At 37.6% G+C, this 19,185-nt stretch overlaps 1 protein-coding gene across 2 annotated transcripts in view; it reads left to right on the forward strand.

Moving 5' to 3' along the window:
- ATP6V1C1 (ATPase H+ transporting V1 subunit C1) overlaps positions 1–19,185 on the forward strand; it is a 42,405-nt gene that overhangs the window by 3,454 nt on the left and 19,766 nt on the right. The window contains exons 2-4 of one of the 2 annotated variants that reach the window (XM_044382660.3): positions 12,641–12,692; positions 14,054–14,224; positions 15,442–15,509. In XM_044382660.3, the coding sequence (XP_044238595.1) occupies positions 14,093–14,224; positions 15,442–15,509 (200 nt within the window). In that variant the 5' untranslated portion in view covers positions 12,641–12,692; positions 14,054–14,092. The remainder of the gene's footprint in view (positions 1–12,640; positions 12,693–14,053; positions 14,225–15,441; positions 15,510–19,185) is intronic. The other variant, XM_026495600.4, reaches the window with a different exon arrangement.

The following is a 19,185-nucleotide window of genomic DNA, read 5'->3' on the forward strand; positions in this document are numbered from 1 at the left end:
AGAAATTTCAAACTGTATTCTTGATAATGAAGCAGAATTATTTTCTAGTGGTAAATCTACTTGTAATGTTATATCACTGTGTAAATCTGCTCAACATTTATTGAGTTCAGAAAGGAGTCAGGTGGGCAGTGGAGGAGAGGTGCTTTGATTACATCAGAGAATAAAAGAGCATTAGCTCTTTATCTAAAATGAGGTGTGTGTGTATTTGAAAATGAAATTCCAGGTAGGTGCAAAAACGGTGTTTTATGAAAAGAAACTGATATATTTTTAAGGAAACTGTCAGTGAATAGGAAGTTATTTGTAAATTAAGCTGATTAACAGGTGGGTTAACTTTACCATGAAGGGTTTTCATTATGAAGCAGGCTATAGCTTAATGTGTCTGTATGGATGTTACTGGCATTTTGGGCAGGACGGTCTGTTGTTTGGTCCCCATCCACTAAATGCAGTTAGTAGCCTCCATGTTGGGACAACCTAAAATGTTCCCATACATTTCCAAACTCATGGAGGAGAGAGGTACCATTTGGTTACAAAACACTTGCATGTGGTGCTACCGTTTATTCGACAGATATTTGAGTGTTTGTTAAGTGACAGGCACTCTCTTAGATGTTGGGGGTATAGAAGTTAAGAGTAGTATTTTAATAAACCAGCATGTAAAATGTGTATAGTCACTAGCTGTGTGATCTTGGGCAGATAATTTCATTAATTGTCCTTTGATCTACAAGTGGGGGTGGTAATAACATCTTTGAAGAAGTTAAACACAAAATTGCATAGCATATTGACGTGCTTATCACATAGTGTATATTCAGTAAGTGGTTGCACTCTGAATAAACAGAATCTCAAGCTTACTGGAGTGATGAATTGGGGAAAACTAACTTGTTTTAAGTCTGTAACTTGGTGAATTTCAGGCTACATTGTGTTAGAGATATAAGCATCTTCTGGTGGAATTTGGTATTTTGGTCCAATCACTGTTATAAAATACCAGCCCAAAATAAAAGAGAAGTAACACTTTGGGAGCCATGAATGTAGATTCAGGGATTCCCCTGTCATGGAAGGAATTGTTTGTTCCTTGGGTCATTGCTGAGTTGCCTGTGACAGAGAGGAAGTCTCCGGGAGCTCAGAAGGTCCTGATGATTACTTTCAGTAATAGGTATACAGTGCCCTCTTGCCATTTCTACCAATTCATCTAGCTTTACTAAAAATTACAAGAAATTTTCCCTAACACACACTAACACCATCCACCTCCGCTTCCCAACATTTCAGTTTTTATGACCGATATCTGTGCAAAAGTTAAGGCTTGGCTTTTACAAATTTATTTTTAGTGAACTGTGAAATAAGATGGTGGTTTACGGTGCTTGGGTGGCTCAGTCAGTTAAGCATCCAACTCTTGATTTTGGCTGAGGTCGTGATCTTGTAGGTCGTGGGATTGAGTCCTGCATCGGACTCTGCGCTCAGTGGGGAAGTCTGCTTGAGAGTCTCTCCCTCTCACCCCCCCCCCCCCCACTCCCTCGCTCATGCACTTGTGCGCGCACTCTCTCCCCTTCTCTCTCTCTCAAATCTTTTAAAAAAAGATGGTAGCTTATGAAATATGTCTATTAAAGATAAAATTGTCTTTCATCTTTAAATGTATTATGGCATGAAATTTAGGTACCCTGTAATGGGATTATAGAGCAATTTTAAATATTACAGTTGAAAACAAAAAGGCAAAAATTAAGATTTATTTAAAGAAAGTACGTGTTCTTGCAATTTCTAAATTCGTTCCGAATGAATCATGAAACTACTCCTTGAAAGGTAAAATTCCCCTTTTAGTTATTGGAAAGTTTTAAACAAGTTTTATTACCAGTAAGCCCTTCCCACAACCTCAGTTAGATGCTTCTGTTTTGAAGGGTAGAATTTTAATATTCAGAGAGGAAACAGTTGTTTTTACTTTTTATTTGTATGGTGTTAACAATTTCTGGGGAAGGATGTGGCAGCTTTTTAAAATGAATGGATTGTGGTAAATCTTTTACGTGATGAATTCTCTTAAAAGTCGATATATTGCAATTGGAAGGCTGTGTGATATTTCACTGACATCTGAGGTGTTTCTTCTTGAGCTTGTTGAAATAGGCCACTTTAGTAAACTTGGTATTTTCAAGGACTGAAAAGGTTTTGCATGTAAACCACCGTCAGTCTTAATTTGTTGTGAAATTTTATTTACTGTGAAAAGTGGTTGCATTTCAGAGACTGTTGGTTTCTTGAAAGTATTAAAATCAGTTAAGTATTGAACACTTACTGGGGTTCAGTACTGTTTTCTGTGGTTGCTCCTGTGTTGGGTCAGGCTCACACCTTTAAGAAGAAATGCCAGCAGATCTCTGTTTGAGCTTATAATCCTAACCTTTTATGTTGTGGTGGTTATTACTTTATTGTTTTTTATATTTACATCAGTTGTGGTAGAAAAATAATCTACAGCCTTCAAATTCCCAGAAGTGGGTTGACACAGTAAATAAACAGTCTCGGAGCTTTGTACCCAGGTTTTCCTTTAGTCTCTCCTTTTCATTCTCCCATTTTGAAAAATAATTGTTACTTTTTTTTTTAAAGCAGCATACTTACAGCAGTCAGACAAAATAGTATTTTAAAAATTGGACCAGTGTTTCTCTTGTGCTCCAGTGTAGCTTTTTTTTTTAAAGATATTATTTTTAGAGAGAGAAAATGTGTGTGTGCGTGCACACACATGCACGAGCAGGGGGGCGGGGCAGGGGTGTAGAGAGAGGGAGGGAGAGAATCCCAAGCAGGCTTTGCCCTGAGCACAGAGCCTGCCTCGGAGCCTGACTCGAGGCTTCACCTACCGGCCCTGAGATGATGACCTGAGCTGAAATCAAGAGTCAGACACTTAATCGACTGAGCGACCCAGGAGCCCCTCCAGTGTATTCTGCTTCGATTTTTTTTTTTCTGTTGTCGTCTGTGTTAAGTTTTCCTCCCACCCCTAACAGCACATAAATACCTACCTACTCATACAGACCTGTGTGCACATGATTGTAAGCTCCTTCAAGATAGGGAGTGCATTTTATTTGTTTGCTTTTTAGATCCTACCACAGTTCTGAAAACTTAAGCACCCACAGCATTTGGTGACATGAATGATGTGACCCTAAATTGAAAACAGTTACAGTTAAGCAAGAGATATGTGACAAAACACCAAATAGATGTCTGCTTTAATGCAGTTAATTACATGGGTTTAAATGGGTTAGAGGGAGAACGTACTGAGGGGAACATACTGGTTTGGGATTATAATGGATTTAGTGCCTGGTTAGGCTTAGTTGGGAAAAACATTTTGTTAAGGGAAGTTTGAGTTGGTTTAGACAGGAAGAGAAGTTTTGTGCAAAATGGACTATCTGAGCAGAGGCAAGTAGGAAGAGAACTAAAGGCAGGCCCGCCTGAGGTCAAGATTGATAGAATTCAGAAAGATTGTGAAGGTAAGGCAGAAAAACTCAGACAAGGACACTAGTTGTGATGACAGTGCAGACTGGCAGATTTGAGTCTTATTTCCAAGAAAGAAGCAAACTAGGAGCATACGTATTTGTGAGTTATTCAGCCTCCTATCACCAGTATTTTTAGAGCTGGAAAAAATTTTCAAGGGAATGTTTTGGGAATGAATCAGGACCCTACACTGTGGTCACAAAGCCCCTTGCTATGTTTATGTAGGGCATTCAAAATCCTCTGTATTCTTTCCTTCATAAATTAAATAAAAATTTGCGTTTCTTGAGCACAGCGAGTTTACTCAGATTTTGTTTTGTTCTGTACTTGATTTTATATTTCATATTGCTTTTCACTTTTTAAGTTTATAAGTTGCCATGGATAACATGCAAAAAGTGGGTTGATACATAAGGTTTCTGAGCACCACAGAACAAAAATCATTTCTGTATTATAGAACTAGCAATACTGGGGATATTAATAGTGGCAAGTTGTATCTTTTTAATGCTTTCAAATGAATTTATATTTTATCAATCATGGTACCACGTTATACATTTCCAAATTAATTACACATGTATGAATGTGTGGGACATTTATTCAAGCTCTATCTGTTCTTTTATTTTTTTTAACGAAAGTGAACATTTCTCCCCTTATTGCCAAAGCAATGCATTTCCATTGTTGTGCTCACAGTATAACTACAGTCAAGCCTTGCTTTGAAGCCTACTTAAAAAAAAAAAAAAGGAATTTAAAAAGCCGAAAAATGCACCTAAAGTGAAAAATTCACTTTGTGAGATGAATAGCAGAATACTCTAAAGAAAAGTTCAGCAGTGTAGAAGATAGAGCAAGAGGGTACCCAAACTGAAGCACAGAAGAACAACTGAAAAAAATGGAGAGAAGCTTTTCGACCTGTGGAACAATATTGGGTGGTTTAACATGTGATTTTTGTCTCAAAAGAAGGGAAAGAGAAGCAGAAAAAAAAAATTGAAGAAGATAATGGGTGAAATTTTTTCAAATTTGATGAACACTAAACAGAGATTCAAGAAGCTCAGTGAAGTCCAGGCTGTGGAGTTGGCAAATTTTTCTTAAGCCACAGCATATGTTAGCAAAGACGAACTTGGTAAATTAGACAGCAGTACTGAACACTTCACAGCAGTAAGTGTTGGGTGAGCACATATAACAGCTGGAACTTGCATACCTTGGTAATATATCTACTTTGGGAAACAGTTTGGCAGCTTCTTATGAAGTTAAGTATATGCTAATTATTCAACCCAGGAATTCCACTTCTTGACGTTTTTCCAAGAGAAATGAAAATATATTTTCACAGAAAGTTTGTAGTGGAATGTTCATAGCACCTTTTTTGTTAATGGCCCCAAACCAGAAACAGTCTAAATGTCCATCAACAGACAAATAAATAAGCAAGCTGTAGTACAGTCATGTAATAGTAAGCAATAAAACAATGTACTTCTACTGATGCACACAACGTGGATAAATATCAAAAACTTGCAAAAGGAGTCCTATACAAAGAATATATAATGTATTTTCCATTTACAGTGAACTTCTAGATCAGGCAAAACTAATCCGTAGTTTCACAGCAGATCATCATCTGTCCAGGGCTGGCGGTGCAGTGGGAATTGACTGGGACTGGGTGTGAGGAAAGGCTTTAGAATGACAGAAGGGTTTTTAATCTTGGTTGTAGTGGTGGTTACACAGATGTGTACGTTTGTAAACTCATTAAACAGTACCTTTATAATGAGTGCAATTTTGTATATAAATTGTATTTCAGTAAATTGATTTTAAAAAATACAGGGGAAGTGAAGGAGGTAACCAGTTACAAACCAGGTACTTTATGTTATCTCATTTAATTCTCACATTTATTCATTCAAGAGCATTCAGGGGCGCCTGGGTGGCTCAGTCATTTCAGCATCTGACTTTGGCTCAGGTCATGATCTCAGGGTCCTGAGGTCGAGCCCTGCGTAGGGCTCCCTGCTCAACGGGGATTCTGCTTGTCCCTCTTCCTCTGCCCCGCCCCCACTCATGAGCACGGGTGCGCTCTCTCTCTCAGATAAATAAATAAGATCTTAAAAAAAAAGGAATATTCATCAGATACTTTCTGAGGTTCTACATACTGGCCTCTATGCCAGGTACTGAGCTGTGAGCAAAAACTGTCATGGTTTCCACCTACTCTAGGGGCAGTTTATTTAGAAGAAAGACATTATTAAAAAGTTGTCCCTCAGGGAAATACTGAAAAGAAGGTGCTATGAAAGCATATAATACATTTCATTCTTAGCATACAATGATATATGTTATCATCTTAGCAAATCATGATGTAAGATACATATTATATATCTCCTAATATATGAGGCACTTTCTGTGCCTTGGTTTCTTTGTTTGTAACTATTACCTATCTGATAAGGTTGTTTAAACATACTAAACATACTATGTATGGAGTGTTTTGACTGGTGCTAGTAAATAGGAAGTGCTTCATAAGTGTTGGCTGTTATCTTGATGACATTTGACAATTCTAATTGTCTAATGTTGCAGGGGTACACCTGTGCTAACTCGGGGAACACTGGAGTAGGACAAGGTTTTGGGGAAGAGATTAAGAGTTTGACTAGAAACGTTGGGTTTTAGGTGCTTTTGAGACATCCAAGTGGAGACGTCTTGTAGTTAGTTGAGGAGGCTTGTTGGGTACAGCTCTAGATGCAGTGGAGGGGCCTGGGGCTGGAGATGAAAATTTGGGAGAGTGTTTAGTGTCTAGCCTGGAATTTCCTTGAGTATAGATAACATCTTCAAGAGAAAAACTATACACACATTTTTAAATTTTTTTAAAAAGATTTAAAAAAATTTTTTTTAAAGATTTTATTTTATTTATGTGACAGAGAGACAGCCAGCGAGAGAGGGAACACAGCAAGGGGAGTGGGAGAGGAAGAAGCAGGCTCCCAGCCGAGGAGCCCGATGTAGAACTCGATCCCGGAACGCCGGGATAACGCCCTGAGCCGAAGGCAGACGCTTTAACGACTGCGCTACCCAGGCGCCCCTTAAAAAGATTTTTTAAAAAATTGAGAGAGTGCGCAAGTGGGAGTTGGGGCAGAGAAAGAGAAGCAGACTCCCAGCTGAGCATGAAGCCGGTTGCAGGGCTTGATCCTGTGACCCTGAGATCATGACCTGAGCTGAAATGAAGAGTCAGACGCTTAACTGACTGAGCCACCCTGGCACTCTGTGTATACACATTTATACCCACATACAGCAGAGGGACTTAGAACTAGATCTGAGTTTTGAGGAACTCCAACGTTTGATTGGAGTACCTTTTAATTTTCTCTTTGTTTAACATATGATTTGTCTCTATTTATGTTGACTTCTAATATATAAGATGAAATAAAGGGAAATGATTAGGAATTCAGAGCAGCATTCAGAGGAGGTGGAAGTGTCTAGGTTCTTGATGAGAAGATAACCATCGAACACCCGATTTTGACTCTTTCCTGCAGCTGAGATAAAAGGGGAAATGTGTTTAACAATATGGATTTCATCTTCTGATCCCAAAAAGCATATATGTATATTCATCTGCAAAGACAAATTTTATTTGGAACTGAGCTTAAAGTTTCTTAAATTTAAAGATTTTTTTTTTTTTTTTTGAGTAAGCCCTACACTCAGTGTGGGGCTTGGACTCAGTGACCCTGAGATCAAGTGTCACATCTCTGCCAACTGAACCAGCCAGGCACTCCTTAAGGAGAAATTTTTTTATGTGACTGTGTCCACAGGATAACAGTGGACATTGTTCAGAAACAGGGAGAAAGGATTTTGCAAAAGACTTACTGATGCTATTCTCATGGGCATTTCTTACATTCATCATTTTGTTGACTTCTTCCAACAGCTCTATGAAGGGATTTGTAATATTCCACAGATGAGGAAACTAGTGAGAGGATAGAGTTAGGATTTTAACTCTTATGGACTCCAAAGTTTGTGCTTTTTTCTTTCTGAAATCCAGGTCTCTTTTTAAATTTAATTTATATTCTATCTCCAGGTCTTTTGAATCTCTTATTTTATTTATTTTGCTTTTCTGTTTGGAGATATCATTGTTCCTTCTAGGAGCTAGGATAGTTTGCGATGCTGGGTGTTGCTGTTTTAGAAATTGTGGTGATCCTGGATGAAACGAAAAGGGAAGGGAAGCTCAGATCAGGTCCCATTATCTGAAGAATTCCTCGGGCCTGTGGGTTGCTCAGAGCCTGGAAGGAAACAGAACGAAAGGGTTTAAGGTTACAGGTGGATCTCTCCAAATAGGGAGAGCTCAGGTGGGTCTGAGTGCAGAACATTTTCTTCTAGCATGACACAATAGAAAGAACATAGCTTTACAGTCAAACGCAGTGAGATTTGAACCCCATTTGCCACTTGTATAACCTTGTAAATTAGTAACCTCTCCAAGTATTACTGCCTAGCTCATAGCGCTGTCTTGAGTAAGTGAAATAGCATAGGAGACGTGTCTAACACAGTATCAAACATAGAGGACACCTCTTCCTCCCCATAACCAAACAGGCCCCAGAGAGGGCTCCAGCTGAAAGATGGAATTAGAATACTTTCTGTAAGTTTCCTAGATGTTTTTTAAGTTTCTTTTTTTTAGTAATCTCTGCACCTGACGCGGGGCTCAAACTCACGACCCTGTGATAGAGTCATGTGTTCCCCTGACTGAGCCAGCCAGGCACCCGTTTTCTAGACGTTACTAGACTCCACTTTTGCTTAGAATTATCATGACGTTATTTCATTTGATCATAGTAAAAGCTCAATGAAATAGGGTAGGGCAGGTATTTATAGATAAGAAATGGGGTGCTTTTTCTTCTTGAAATATTTTGGAAACCTGTTGGATGAAAAAGATTTTCTAGAACTCTAAATGGTATGATAGTGACATCTACTGTAATAGCTCATATTATTACAGTCTTTGAAGAAGCTGCATTTTGGATAATTTTTAAATCTCAGGAATTGGATCGGAAGAATTAACATAGTTAAAATGTCCATGCTACCCAGAGCAATCTACACTTTCAATGCTATCCCGATCAAAATACCGAGGACATTTTTCAAAGAACTGGAACAAATAGTCCTTAAATTTGTATGGAAACAGAAAAGGCCCCGAATCTCCAAGGAACTGTTGAAAAGGAAAAACAAAGCTGGGGGCATCACAATGCCGGATTTCGAGCTGTACTACAAAGCTGTGATCACAAAGACAGCAATGTACTGGCACAAAAACAGACACATAGACCAGTGGAACAGAATAGAGAACCCAGAAATGGACCCTCGGCTCTTTGGGCAACTAATATTTGATAAAGCAGGAAAAAACATCCGGTGGGAAAAAGACAGTCTCTTCAATAAATGGTGCTGGGAAAATTGGACAGCTACATGCAAAAGAATGAAACTTGACCACTCTCACACCATACACAAAAATAAACTCCAAATGGATGAAAGACCTCGATGTGAGACAGGAATCCATCAAAATTCTAGAGGAGAACATAGGCAGCAACCTCTACGACATCGGCCAAAGCAACCTTTTTCATGACACATCTCCAAAGGCAAGAGAAACAAAAGATAAAATGAACTTATGGGACTTCATCAAGATAAAAAGCTTCTGCACAGACAAGGAAACAGTCAAAAAAACTAAGAGGCAGCCCACGGAATGGGAGAATATATTTGCAAATGACACTACAGATAAAGGACTGGTATCCAAGATCTACAAAGACCTTCTCAAACTCAATACACGAGAAACAAATAAACAAATCAAAAAATGGGCAGAAGATATGAACAGACACTTTTCCAATGAAGACATACAAATGGCTAACAGACACATGAAAAAATGTTCAAAATCATTAGCCATCAGGGAAATTCAAATCAAAACCACACTAAGATACCACCTTACGCCAGTTAGAATGGCAAAAATAGACAAGGCAAGAAACAACAATTGTTGGAGAGGATGTGGAGAAAGGGGATCCCTCCTACATTGTTGGTGGGAATGCAAGTTGGTACAGCCACTCTGGAAAACAGTGTGGAGGTCCCTTAAAAAGTTAAAAATTGAGCTACCCTATGATCCAGCCATTGCACTACTGGGTGTTTACCCCAAAGATACAGACGTAGTGAAGAGAAGGGCCATATGCACCCCAATGTTCATAGCAGCAATGTCCACAATAGCTAAATCGTGGAAGGAGCCGAGATGCCCTTCAACAGATGACTGGATTAAGAAGTTGTGGTCCATATATACAATGGAATATTACTCAGCTATCAGAAAGAATGAGTTCTCAACATTTGCTGCAACATGGATGGCACTGGAGGAGATAATGCTAAGTGAAATAAGTCAAGCAGAGAAAGACAACTATCATATGATTTCTCTCATCTATGGAACATAAGAACTAGGATGATCGGTAGGGGAAGAAAGGGATAAAGAAAGGGGGGGTAATCAGAAGGGGGAATGAAACATGAGAGATTATGGACTATGAGAAACAAACTGAGGGCCTCAGAGGGGAGGGGGTGGGGGAATGGGATAGACCGGTGATGGGTAGTAAGGAGGGCACGTATTGCATGGTGCACTGAGTATTATACGCAACTAATGAGTCATCGAGCTTTACATCGGAAACCGGGGATGTACTGTATGGTGACTAACATAATATAATAAAAAATCATTAAAAAAAAATCTCAGGAAGAACTTAATTGATTTAATCACCTATTTTGAGGGGAGAGGAGCTTTAAAATGTCATCAGATATACTTTAACAGAACCATTTGTATAAATAATTATAATCAAACCTCAAATTCCCAAAAACTACCATCACGTAGAAGATCTGAATTATTAAAAGAGGTTGAAAGATATTATTGGATTCTCTAATCAACCAAGAATTTTAAAATTCAAGGTTGTCCTGTAATTGGTGTTTGGGCTAAAAAAGCTAGATTTGATAAGTGTGAGAATATTAGATGGAGGAGACCAGAGATAGGGAAGAGCCAAAGCTGAAGTGGCCAAAGGCAAGTGAAAAGATAGCAAGGTTTGGAGCTGCTTAGGTGAGGTGGCCCAGGTACAGTAGAGAACAGGATTATACAACGACAGGAAAGCAGGAGATAGACCTACAACATTTCATCAGGAATTTAATTTAAAAAGCAGCTTACTGAGATGGATCCTGTAATTAATACAGGTGTAGTCCAAGCTCTGACCTTTACTACCTTATGTGATTAGAGCTGCTGAATATGTTGACCCTAAAGTATTTTTTAAAAATCCCAAAACATCAAAAAGGTTTCTGTTCTATATATATATATATATATATTTTTTTTAAAGATTTTATATATTTGACAGAGAGAGAGAGACAGCCAGCGAGAGAGGGAACACAGGCAGGGGGAGTGGGAGAGGCAGAAGCAGGCTCCTAGCGGAGGAGCCCGATGTGGGACTCTATCCCAGGACTCTGGGATCACGCCCTGAGCTGAAGGCAGACGCTTAACGACTGAGCCACCCAGGCGCCCCTGTTCAATATATTTTTATACTTGGTCATAACATAAACAGATTAGAAAGCATCTTTACTAGTATTAGAAAAGTTGTGCTTGGAGGATTAACGTAGTAACGAGACTATTCTCTGGATATTCCATTTGAGAGTTCATTAGAATTATAGTTTTTATAAATTTGCTAAGTATTCTGTTTTATTTTTTCATAAATTACATTCTTTTAACAGTTAAAATATTTCGTTTTGAAATATTTCAAGTATACAGAAAAGCTCAAATATTTCAGATTGACAGACATCCATGTACCCACTACCCAGATTTGACAGGTACTAACATTTTGCCATATTTTCCCCAGATATTTTTTTAAAGAAATCTTAAATACATAGCTAAAGCACCTTTCTCCTATGCATGTTTCTATATTTTCTGTAAATACATATTTATGAACAATTTATACCATTACGTGGGAACTTCATTTGGTAACTGCTTTGGAGAACTGTTTGACAGTACCCAGCAAAGTTGATGATGGTTTTTGTCGTTATCTCATAATACATAACAAATGACCCCAAACTTCAGTAGCTTAAAACAGTGGTTTCTTATTTCTCCTGATTCTGTGGGTTGTCTCAGTGCTGCTTCTGCTTGTTTCACCTGGGTTCATTGATGGGGCTGCGTTCAGCTGGAACATTCACTACGCTGGAAGTTTCAAGAAACTGAGCTATTTCGCAGTTTATGCTGGTTGTCAGCCCTAGTGTTGCTGTTTCTCTGCCATGTGGCCTCTTTATTTTCCAGTAGACTAGACTACATGCTTCCTTCCATGGTGGTCTGAGAAAAAGAAACAGAGTGGAAGTTGCAAGGTCTCTTGAGGCCTGGGCCCTGAACTCACATACTGTGGCTTCCTTGAGTTTTGTTGGTCAGAGCAAGTCACAAGACCAGCCCAGATTCAAGATGAGGGGAAATAGAATCCATCTTTTGATGGGAGGAGTGGCAGTCACATTGCATTGGAGCATGGAAAGACTTGTCGCCTCCATATTTGGAGACAGTCTACCACATGATCATACTCAATTCAGCTGTTTTACTTCTGTCTGTCTTGGAGAAACTCTTTCACCAAACCAGACATGCACAAGGTTGTTCACTGCAAAATTGTTTATAATAGCAAAAAAGTAAAATGTAACTATCCTTCCAGAGGAAAATGGGTAATAAATTTTAGGTTATTCATAAAATACCTCGTAGCACTTAAAATGAATGAACTACATTGCAAAAACAGGTTGAATGAAAAAATTAAGGAGGAAAAGAATATGGGTAGAATGATATTTATATAATAACTTAAAAATTTAACGTTTGAAGTTTCTCAGGTAGTGTAGTGATGGTTTTGTTTTCAAGTCAGTGTTTATCTGGATGACTTCTTTAGAACTTGGTGCTCTGAGTGGCTTCCTTCCATGGATGGTCAGTTAAGCTGTACTATTTTCTGGCCAGACTGAATGCTTTGTCTGGGCTTGCCATCGCTAACAAGCTTGTGTTTAGTTTGTTGATCATTTGAGAAAGTAGAGCTCTTAAATGCATCTTTATCGTTAATGTTGGAAAAATCATTTTAGAGTAGAATTTTTGAGATAGTCATTTAATATCACCATCTAAATTTATACCAGTTTAACCTGTCTGAATTTCTTACCTGTAAATGGGGAGGATGATATGTATCTCATAGAGGTGTTGGGAAGACCGAGATGATGATGTATGAAACATTTACAGCAGTACCTGGTATATAGTAGATGCTCTACAAACAGAAATTGGAAAAAAAAAAGTAAGTATATAGAATGGCATCTGTGTTCAGTGCACTTTGAGTTGTATAATAATTGCATGGGATTACTTCAATTATAATTCTAAAATTAGATTGAGTGAAATTATGAAATTAATAGAAGTTCATTATGAGTAGCTATAATACTTTACATTTTAAAGGAAATTTAAATTTACAAAGTCTTTTCACATTCATTATATGATTTGTTATCAGGACAACTTTGTAAGGTAGTTATTTTCTATTCAGGAGAGTATCAGCAGTCACTGGTAGTAGGAAAGTTTATGGTGGTTCTAATGAAGACATATTAAAGTGGAAATAATAATACAGTAGTATTTTCATTTTTATGAGTTTGTGTACTTTACCTACTTAGATTCTGAATAGATTGGCTCTAGACTTTTATTTTTCCATGTGAGAGGGAGGGAGGTTGTAGAAGAGGGTTGGTTGTGTCTTTTTTTTTTTTTTTTTTAAGATTTTATTTATTTGAGATAGTGCAAGCAGGGGGAGCGGCAGGCAGAGGGAGAGGGAGAAGCAGGCCCTCTCTAATGAGCAGGAAGCCCAATGTGGGACTCAATCCCAGGACCCTGAGATCATGACCTGAGCCGAAGGCAAACCAACTGAGCCACCCAGGCACCCAGGGGTTGGTTGTGTCTTAATGGAAAGGGGATCCACAGCCTCTCACTCAGATCCAGTGGTGTTGTATCAACCCCCCCTATCATATTTTTACGTGTAAGGCCAATTGGCAAGATTTTTTTGCAAATTTATAAATGTTTGATGGCAACTAAGTATATGCCAGTGATTTGAGGAGGTTCCTTTAGGTTGAATATGGATTAAAGTTAACGACCGATTTGGCTAACTTTGTAGGGGTTGCTAAGCCAGATGTGACAAATTTATTTAGTGGCTACTGTTCAAATGCACTGGTTCAATTCCTTCTCAAAGGTAAAAGTTATGCATGTTTTTAAATTTCCTATTTGGGTTTTATGTTTTAAAAGTTTAAGATAAACCTATGCATTTGTGACTCTTCTACTTTTTTTGTGAAATGAAACTGTTGGTAGCTGGTATTTTAAGTAGTCTCACTTCTTTGAATAATTCCCATTTTAGATGTTTTGTAATTTAAAAAAATTAGATACTTCATGTGTTAGGTCTTTTTGTCATTTTTTTTCCTCGTATCATAAATAAATCCCCTTTTACCATTTATGTGGATTTACTTCTGGTAAGTAAATTTGACTTTTCTTGGATCACCTGCCATTGTTGGATTATTTTTGAAGCAGGTTAATATTTATCTCATCCTGTGACTCAAATACTTTAGGAACAAATGGTATTAAAAATATTTTTTGTTTGTTTTGGTTTTTTTTTTTTTTACCTTTCAGAGTCACTCTTGATTTTGGAAAAAATACTTGGTAACAAATATGACTGAGTTCTGGCTTATATCTGCTCCTGGGGAGAAAACATGTCAGCAAACTTGGGAGAAATTGCACGCGGCAACTACGAAGAACAATAATCTTGCTATTGCTTCAAAGTTTAACATTCCTGACTTAAAGGTAAAACTGCATGGCACAAAATAGTTCATCAAAATATGAGTTCATCATGAAGAGGACAGGTGTCTCTGCTTACCTTTAGAAAAAAGAGATATCTGGGTTCCTTCAAAAAAAGCGCTCATTTCTAGCCGTTGGCATAATTGAAAACTTATCTTGTTCTCTCTGATGTTCAGATTTTAAATAATGAGGAAATTGAGATTTTAAAAGTAAACTACCAAAGTGAGATAACATTTTTTTAAACTTTTGTGCTTTTCTAAATTATAATTTAAATTGTAATGAGAAATCTTATGAAAATATTTGACATACTTCATTCACAAATATCTTCAGAAGTGAAAAATCTTAGTAATATATATTAAATTTCACACTGAACCTAATTTTTTGTTAATTAAATTCATCCAGTGTTCAGTAATGTTGTAACTGTTTTACCATTTTACCTCTTTAATCATAGTTGGCAAATCTTGCCTCGTTATTTAATGTAGCTAATTTATTTAACATTTATTGAACACCCATAACCTAGCAGCCTCAAAGGGAAGCAGACTGTCAGTAATTTTACTGAATGGAAAAAATCATATTTTTATTTTATTTTGCTGTTAACTTAGCAGGCATTCATTTAAGACATACTTAAAATTGCTGGTTCTTGGGGCGCCTGTGTGGCTCAGTTGTTGGGCGTCTGCCTTGGCTAAGGGCGTGATCCTGGCGTTCTGGGATCGAGCCCCACATCAGGCTCCTCCTCTGGGAGCCTGCTTCTTCCTCTCCCACTCCCCTTGCTTGTGTTCCCTCTCTCGCTGGCTGTCTCTATCTCTGTCAAATAAATAAAATCTTAAAAAAAAAATAAAATCGCTGGTTCTTAATATTTTGGAAGTTACAAATTCCTTTGAGACACTGATAGTCATGGACCCCTACTTCAGAGCTGCTGTTGTAAACCTGACTTCAGATGATCCACCCGTCACTGGACAGTACAGGCAGAGGCATAGGCCTGCCGTCGTGGAATCTGCACATCTTAGATAGTGGTTCTACCCATGAATTAGAGGATTATCTTATACATATAAATGCCTTTGAAATGTCTGACAAACATTTTTTAACCACACTTGCACATTATGAAATAAAATGTGGAAAACTTAAGATTTGTGGGCCCTTCAAATCAAGATGTTGTATCACCGTGTAAAAAAAAGGGGGGGGGAATGAAACTTAGGTAGTAAAATGGTCTATTTCCCTTCTAGGTTGGCACACTGGATGTCTTGGTTGGTTTGTCGGATGAACTGGCTAAACTGGATGCATTTGTAGAAGGGTAATGTACTTATATGCATAGACTAGAGCAAAATGAGGCTACCTGGACATTGGGGTTATTATCACATGTATATTCTGCTTATTGGAATGGTTTTTAGAAAATAATGACTTTTTTTCTTTTGTAAATCACCTTTATAAAGGTCCAATTTATATACAATAAAATACACCTGTGTGAAGTATGAAAATGGACTGTCTTTAATATTTTTATTGAGATATAATTTACCATATAATTCACCGATTTAAAGTGTACAGTGATTTTTAGTATAGTCACAGAGTTGTACAGCCATCACCACAATCAGTTACAGTACATTTTCATCACTTTCCCACTACCACCATCACAAACCTCCTGTTCCTTGTCCCCTTTACTCCCTGCCCACTAATCTGTTTTCTGACATATGTATAAGGTTTGCTTATTCTGGACATTTCATATAAATGGAATCATACAAAATGTGGTCTCTTGGGACTGGCTTCTTTTCCTTGGCATAATGTTTCAAGGTGTATCCACGTCATAGCATGGATTGATGTTTCATTTCTTTTTACTACCAAAGAATATTCTGTTGTACAGAAACACCGTATTTTATTAATCCAGTTACCAGTTGGTAGACATTTAGGTTATTTTTTTCCAGTTTTTGGCTAATAAGAATAATGCTGGTATGAATATTTGTGTACAAATTTTTGTATATTCCTATGTTTCATTTCTCTTGGATATGTACCTAGGAGTGGGGTTACTAGGTCATTTGGTAGCTCTACTTTTGACATTTTGAGGAACTGCCAAACTGTTTTCCAAAGTGGCTGCACCATTTTATAGTCCCACTAACAGTGTATAGAGGTTCTAATTTCTCTGCATTATTGACAGACTTGTTACTATTCATCTTTTTTATTATAGCCATTCTAGTGGATATGAAGTAGTATTTCATTGCATTTTCACTTTGCATTTCCCTAGTGACTAGTGATGTGTTGAGCATCTTTTCATGCATTTACACTGGCCATTTGTGTTTCTTCTTTTGGGAAATGTCTGTGGGGTCCTTTTCCCATTTTTTAACTGTCTTATTTGACTTTTTATTACTGAATTGTAAGAGTTCTTTATATATTCTAGGGACAAGTCACTTATTAGATGTGAGTTGCACATATTTTCTTTCATTCTGTGGGTTGTCTTCACTTTCTTGATAGTGTCCTTTTAGGCACAGTTTTTTTTTTTTTTAAAGATTTATTTACTCATTTTAGAGGGAGAGAGAGAGTGCATGCATGCAAGCAGGGGGAAGGACAAACGGAGAGGGCGAGGGATAGGATCTCAAGCAGACTCCCTGCTGAGCACTGAGCCTGCTGCGGGGCTCCATCTCAGACCCTGAGATCATGACCTGATCCAAAATCAAGGTTGGATGCTTAATTGATTGAGCCACCCAGGTGCCCCCCCCAATTTTTTAAAAAAAGATTTTATTTTTAATCTCTATACCCAATGTGGGGCTCAAACTCACAACCTCAAGATCAAGAGTCACTGCTCCACCAGCTGAACCAGCTAGGTGCTCCTGAATCATAAAATGTCTAATTTTAATGTCCAATGTATCTATTTTTCGTTGCTTGTGTTTTTGATATGTCTGAGAAACCATTGCCTAATTCAAAGTGACACAGTTTTATAGCTATGTTTTCTTCCATGAGTTTTATAGTTTTAGCTTTTACATTAGGTCTTACATCCTTTTTTTTTTTTTTAAGATTTTATTTATTTAGAGTGTGAGTGAGTGGATGCGAGCAGGGGGAGAGAGAGAATCTCAAGCAGACTCTGTGCTGAGCGTGGAGCCTGACGCAGGGCTCAGTCCCACAAATTTGAGATCATGATCTGAGCCAAAATCAACAGTTGGACACTTAACTGACTGAGCCACCCAGGCGCCCCAGGTCTTACATCCTTTTTGAGTTAATTTTTGTATATGATGTGAGGTAGGAGTCTCAAATTAATTTTTTTGCGATGGGTATCCAGTTTTCATAGCACCATTTGTTGAAAAGACTGTTTTTTCTCCATTGAGTTGTCCTGCCACCCTTGCTGAAAACCAATTGATGAACATAAATGTGAGGGTTTATTTCTGAGCTTTCAGTTTTGTTTTATATTTCTTTCTAATCCTATTTCTATCTTTAAGCCAGCACCACATTATCTTATTATTGTAGCTTTATAGTGTAAGTTTTGAAATCAGAAAGTGTGAATTCTCTTTGTCTTTCTTTTTCAAGGTTGTCTTGGCTATTCTTATTCCTTTCATTTTCATATGAATTTTAGGATCGTGTCAAATTTCTGGAAAGAAGTCAGCTGGAATTTTGATGGGGATTGTGTTGAATCTGTAGGTTAGTTTGGGGAGTATTGCCATCCTAACAATTTTAAGTCTTTGATTCATGAATATAAAATGTTATGCCATTTATTTGAAGATAGTGATGCTCTTGTTTTTAAAATTCAGTTATAGTAAAAGAGTTTTTCTAAACTATAGTTTCAGTCACTCCTGATACTTACTTGCTTTGTATTTCAGCTGAAGATGGATCTGGGATCCTTGATCACTTTTTGCATTTTGATTAATTGGCAGAACCAGTCTACAATCCCTTTGATTCTTGGAATACAGAGCATTTAAGTACTTAGGGTTTGGGTAAATAGGTACAATTTTGTAAGATACAGAATTTTGGAGAATCTTAGAAATGTGTATTTGATTGAAGCTCAAAGGGAACTTCTTGAAGTCTGTTTGGAAGGGTGTCCTATGTATGCTATTAAGCTTTTCTTTATTGATGGAACCACCATAATGCAATGTCTCTGGGTAATAGAGGCTGATGTTGCAGAGACCTTTTAACATGTCAGTGTATAGGAAGTAAATAGACCTAAAGATGTACTGATGGTCTTTAATATAGGAGGCAAAAAAGCCACTTAGGAGACAGGTTTATAGTAGATTAAGCAAGAGATATTAAAAGTTTTAAGTAAGACGAGGCACTTGGCAATAAGAATGAGTGAAAGGATGAAAGAAAAAGTAACAAAGTACTTTACGGATAGTAATTCCATGTATTCATTATAGGGCAGATGTGAAAATAATTATTGATGATATTCTCAGAGCACTATGGTATGAACATCTCTTGGTTTCTTGATGACACATTTTTAATTGAGAAAAAGTTTGAGGAAACTCTTTGTAGTTGCCATCCCTAAGGTGAGTATCTTCCCTACAGTCCCATCCCCTCATTACAGTTTCAGGTCGTGACAACTGGAGACATGAGGAAGGGAGATGCCTGAGAATGTAATTACTCGGATCCTTATTAATCACCTCAGTGGCTCTGTAGGTCTTTGGGATGTCCTGAATTATAGCGTAAGGTTTGCTCGCATTTTTTAGGGAAGGAATCTGGGAAGTATTTGGATTAAATGTAGTTCATTTGGTTGTGGAATTAAAAGTTACCTGTGCAGTTTGTCCTCTGTTCTTTTCTGCACTGTTATGCAATCTTGTCTTTGTCAGTTTTTCTGAAACATATGAGGAATTTAAGAATCCTGAAGTTGTTAGACCTTGGTAGAATTGACAGATGGTAGCTTAATGACTTAAGTGTTCCAGTTTTTAAAGTCTGAACACTGTGATATGTGGAGTAAATTACAGTTTTTACTTATCAAGTAATCTAATCATCAGAGCAGTTTTTAAGGTGACCATGTGTACTTTGACATAGATACTCTT

The sequence above is a fragment of the Ursus arctos genome, unplaced genomic scaffold, assembly GCF_023065955.2.
Source record: "Ursus arctos isolate Adak ecotype North America unplaced genomic scaffold, UrsArc2.0 scaffold_6, whole genome shotgun sequence".
NCBI lineage: Eukaryota > Metazoa > Chordata > Mammalia > Carnivora > Ursidae > Ursus > Ursus arctos.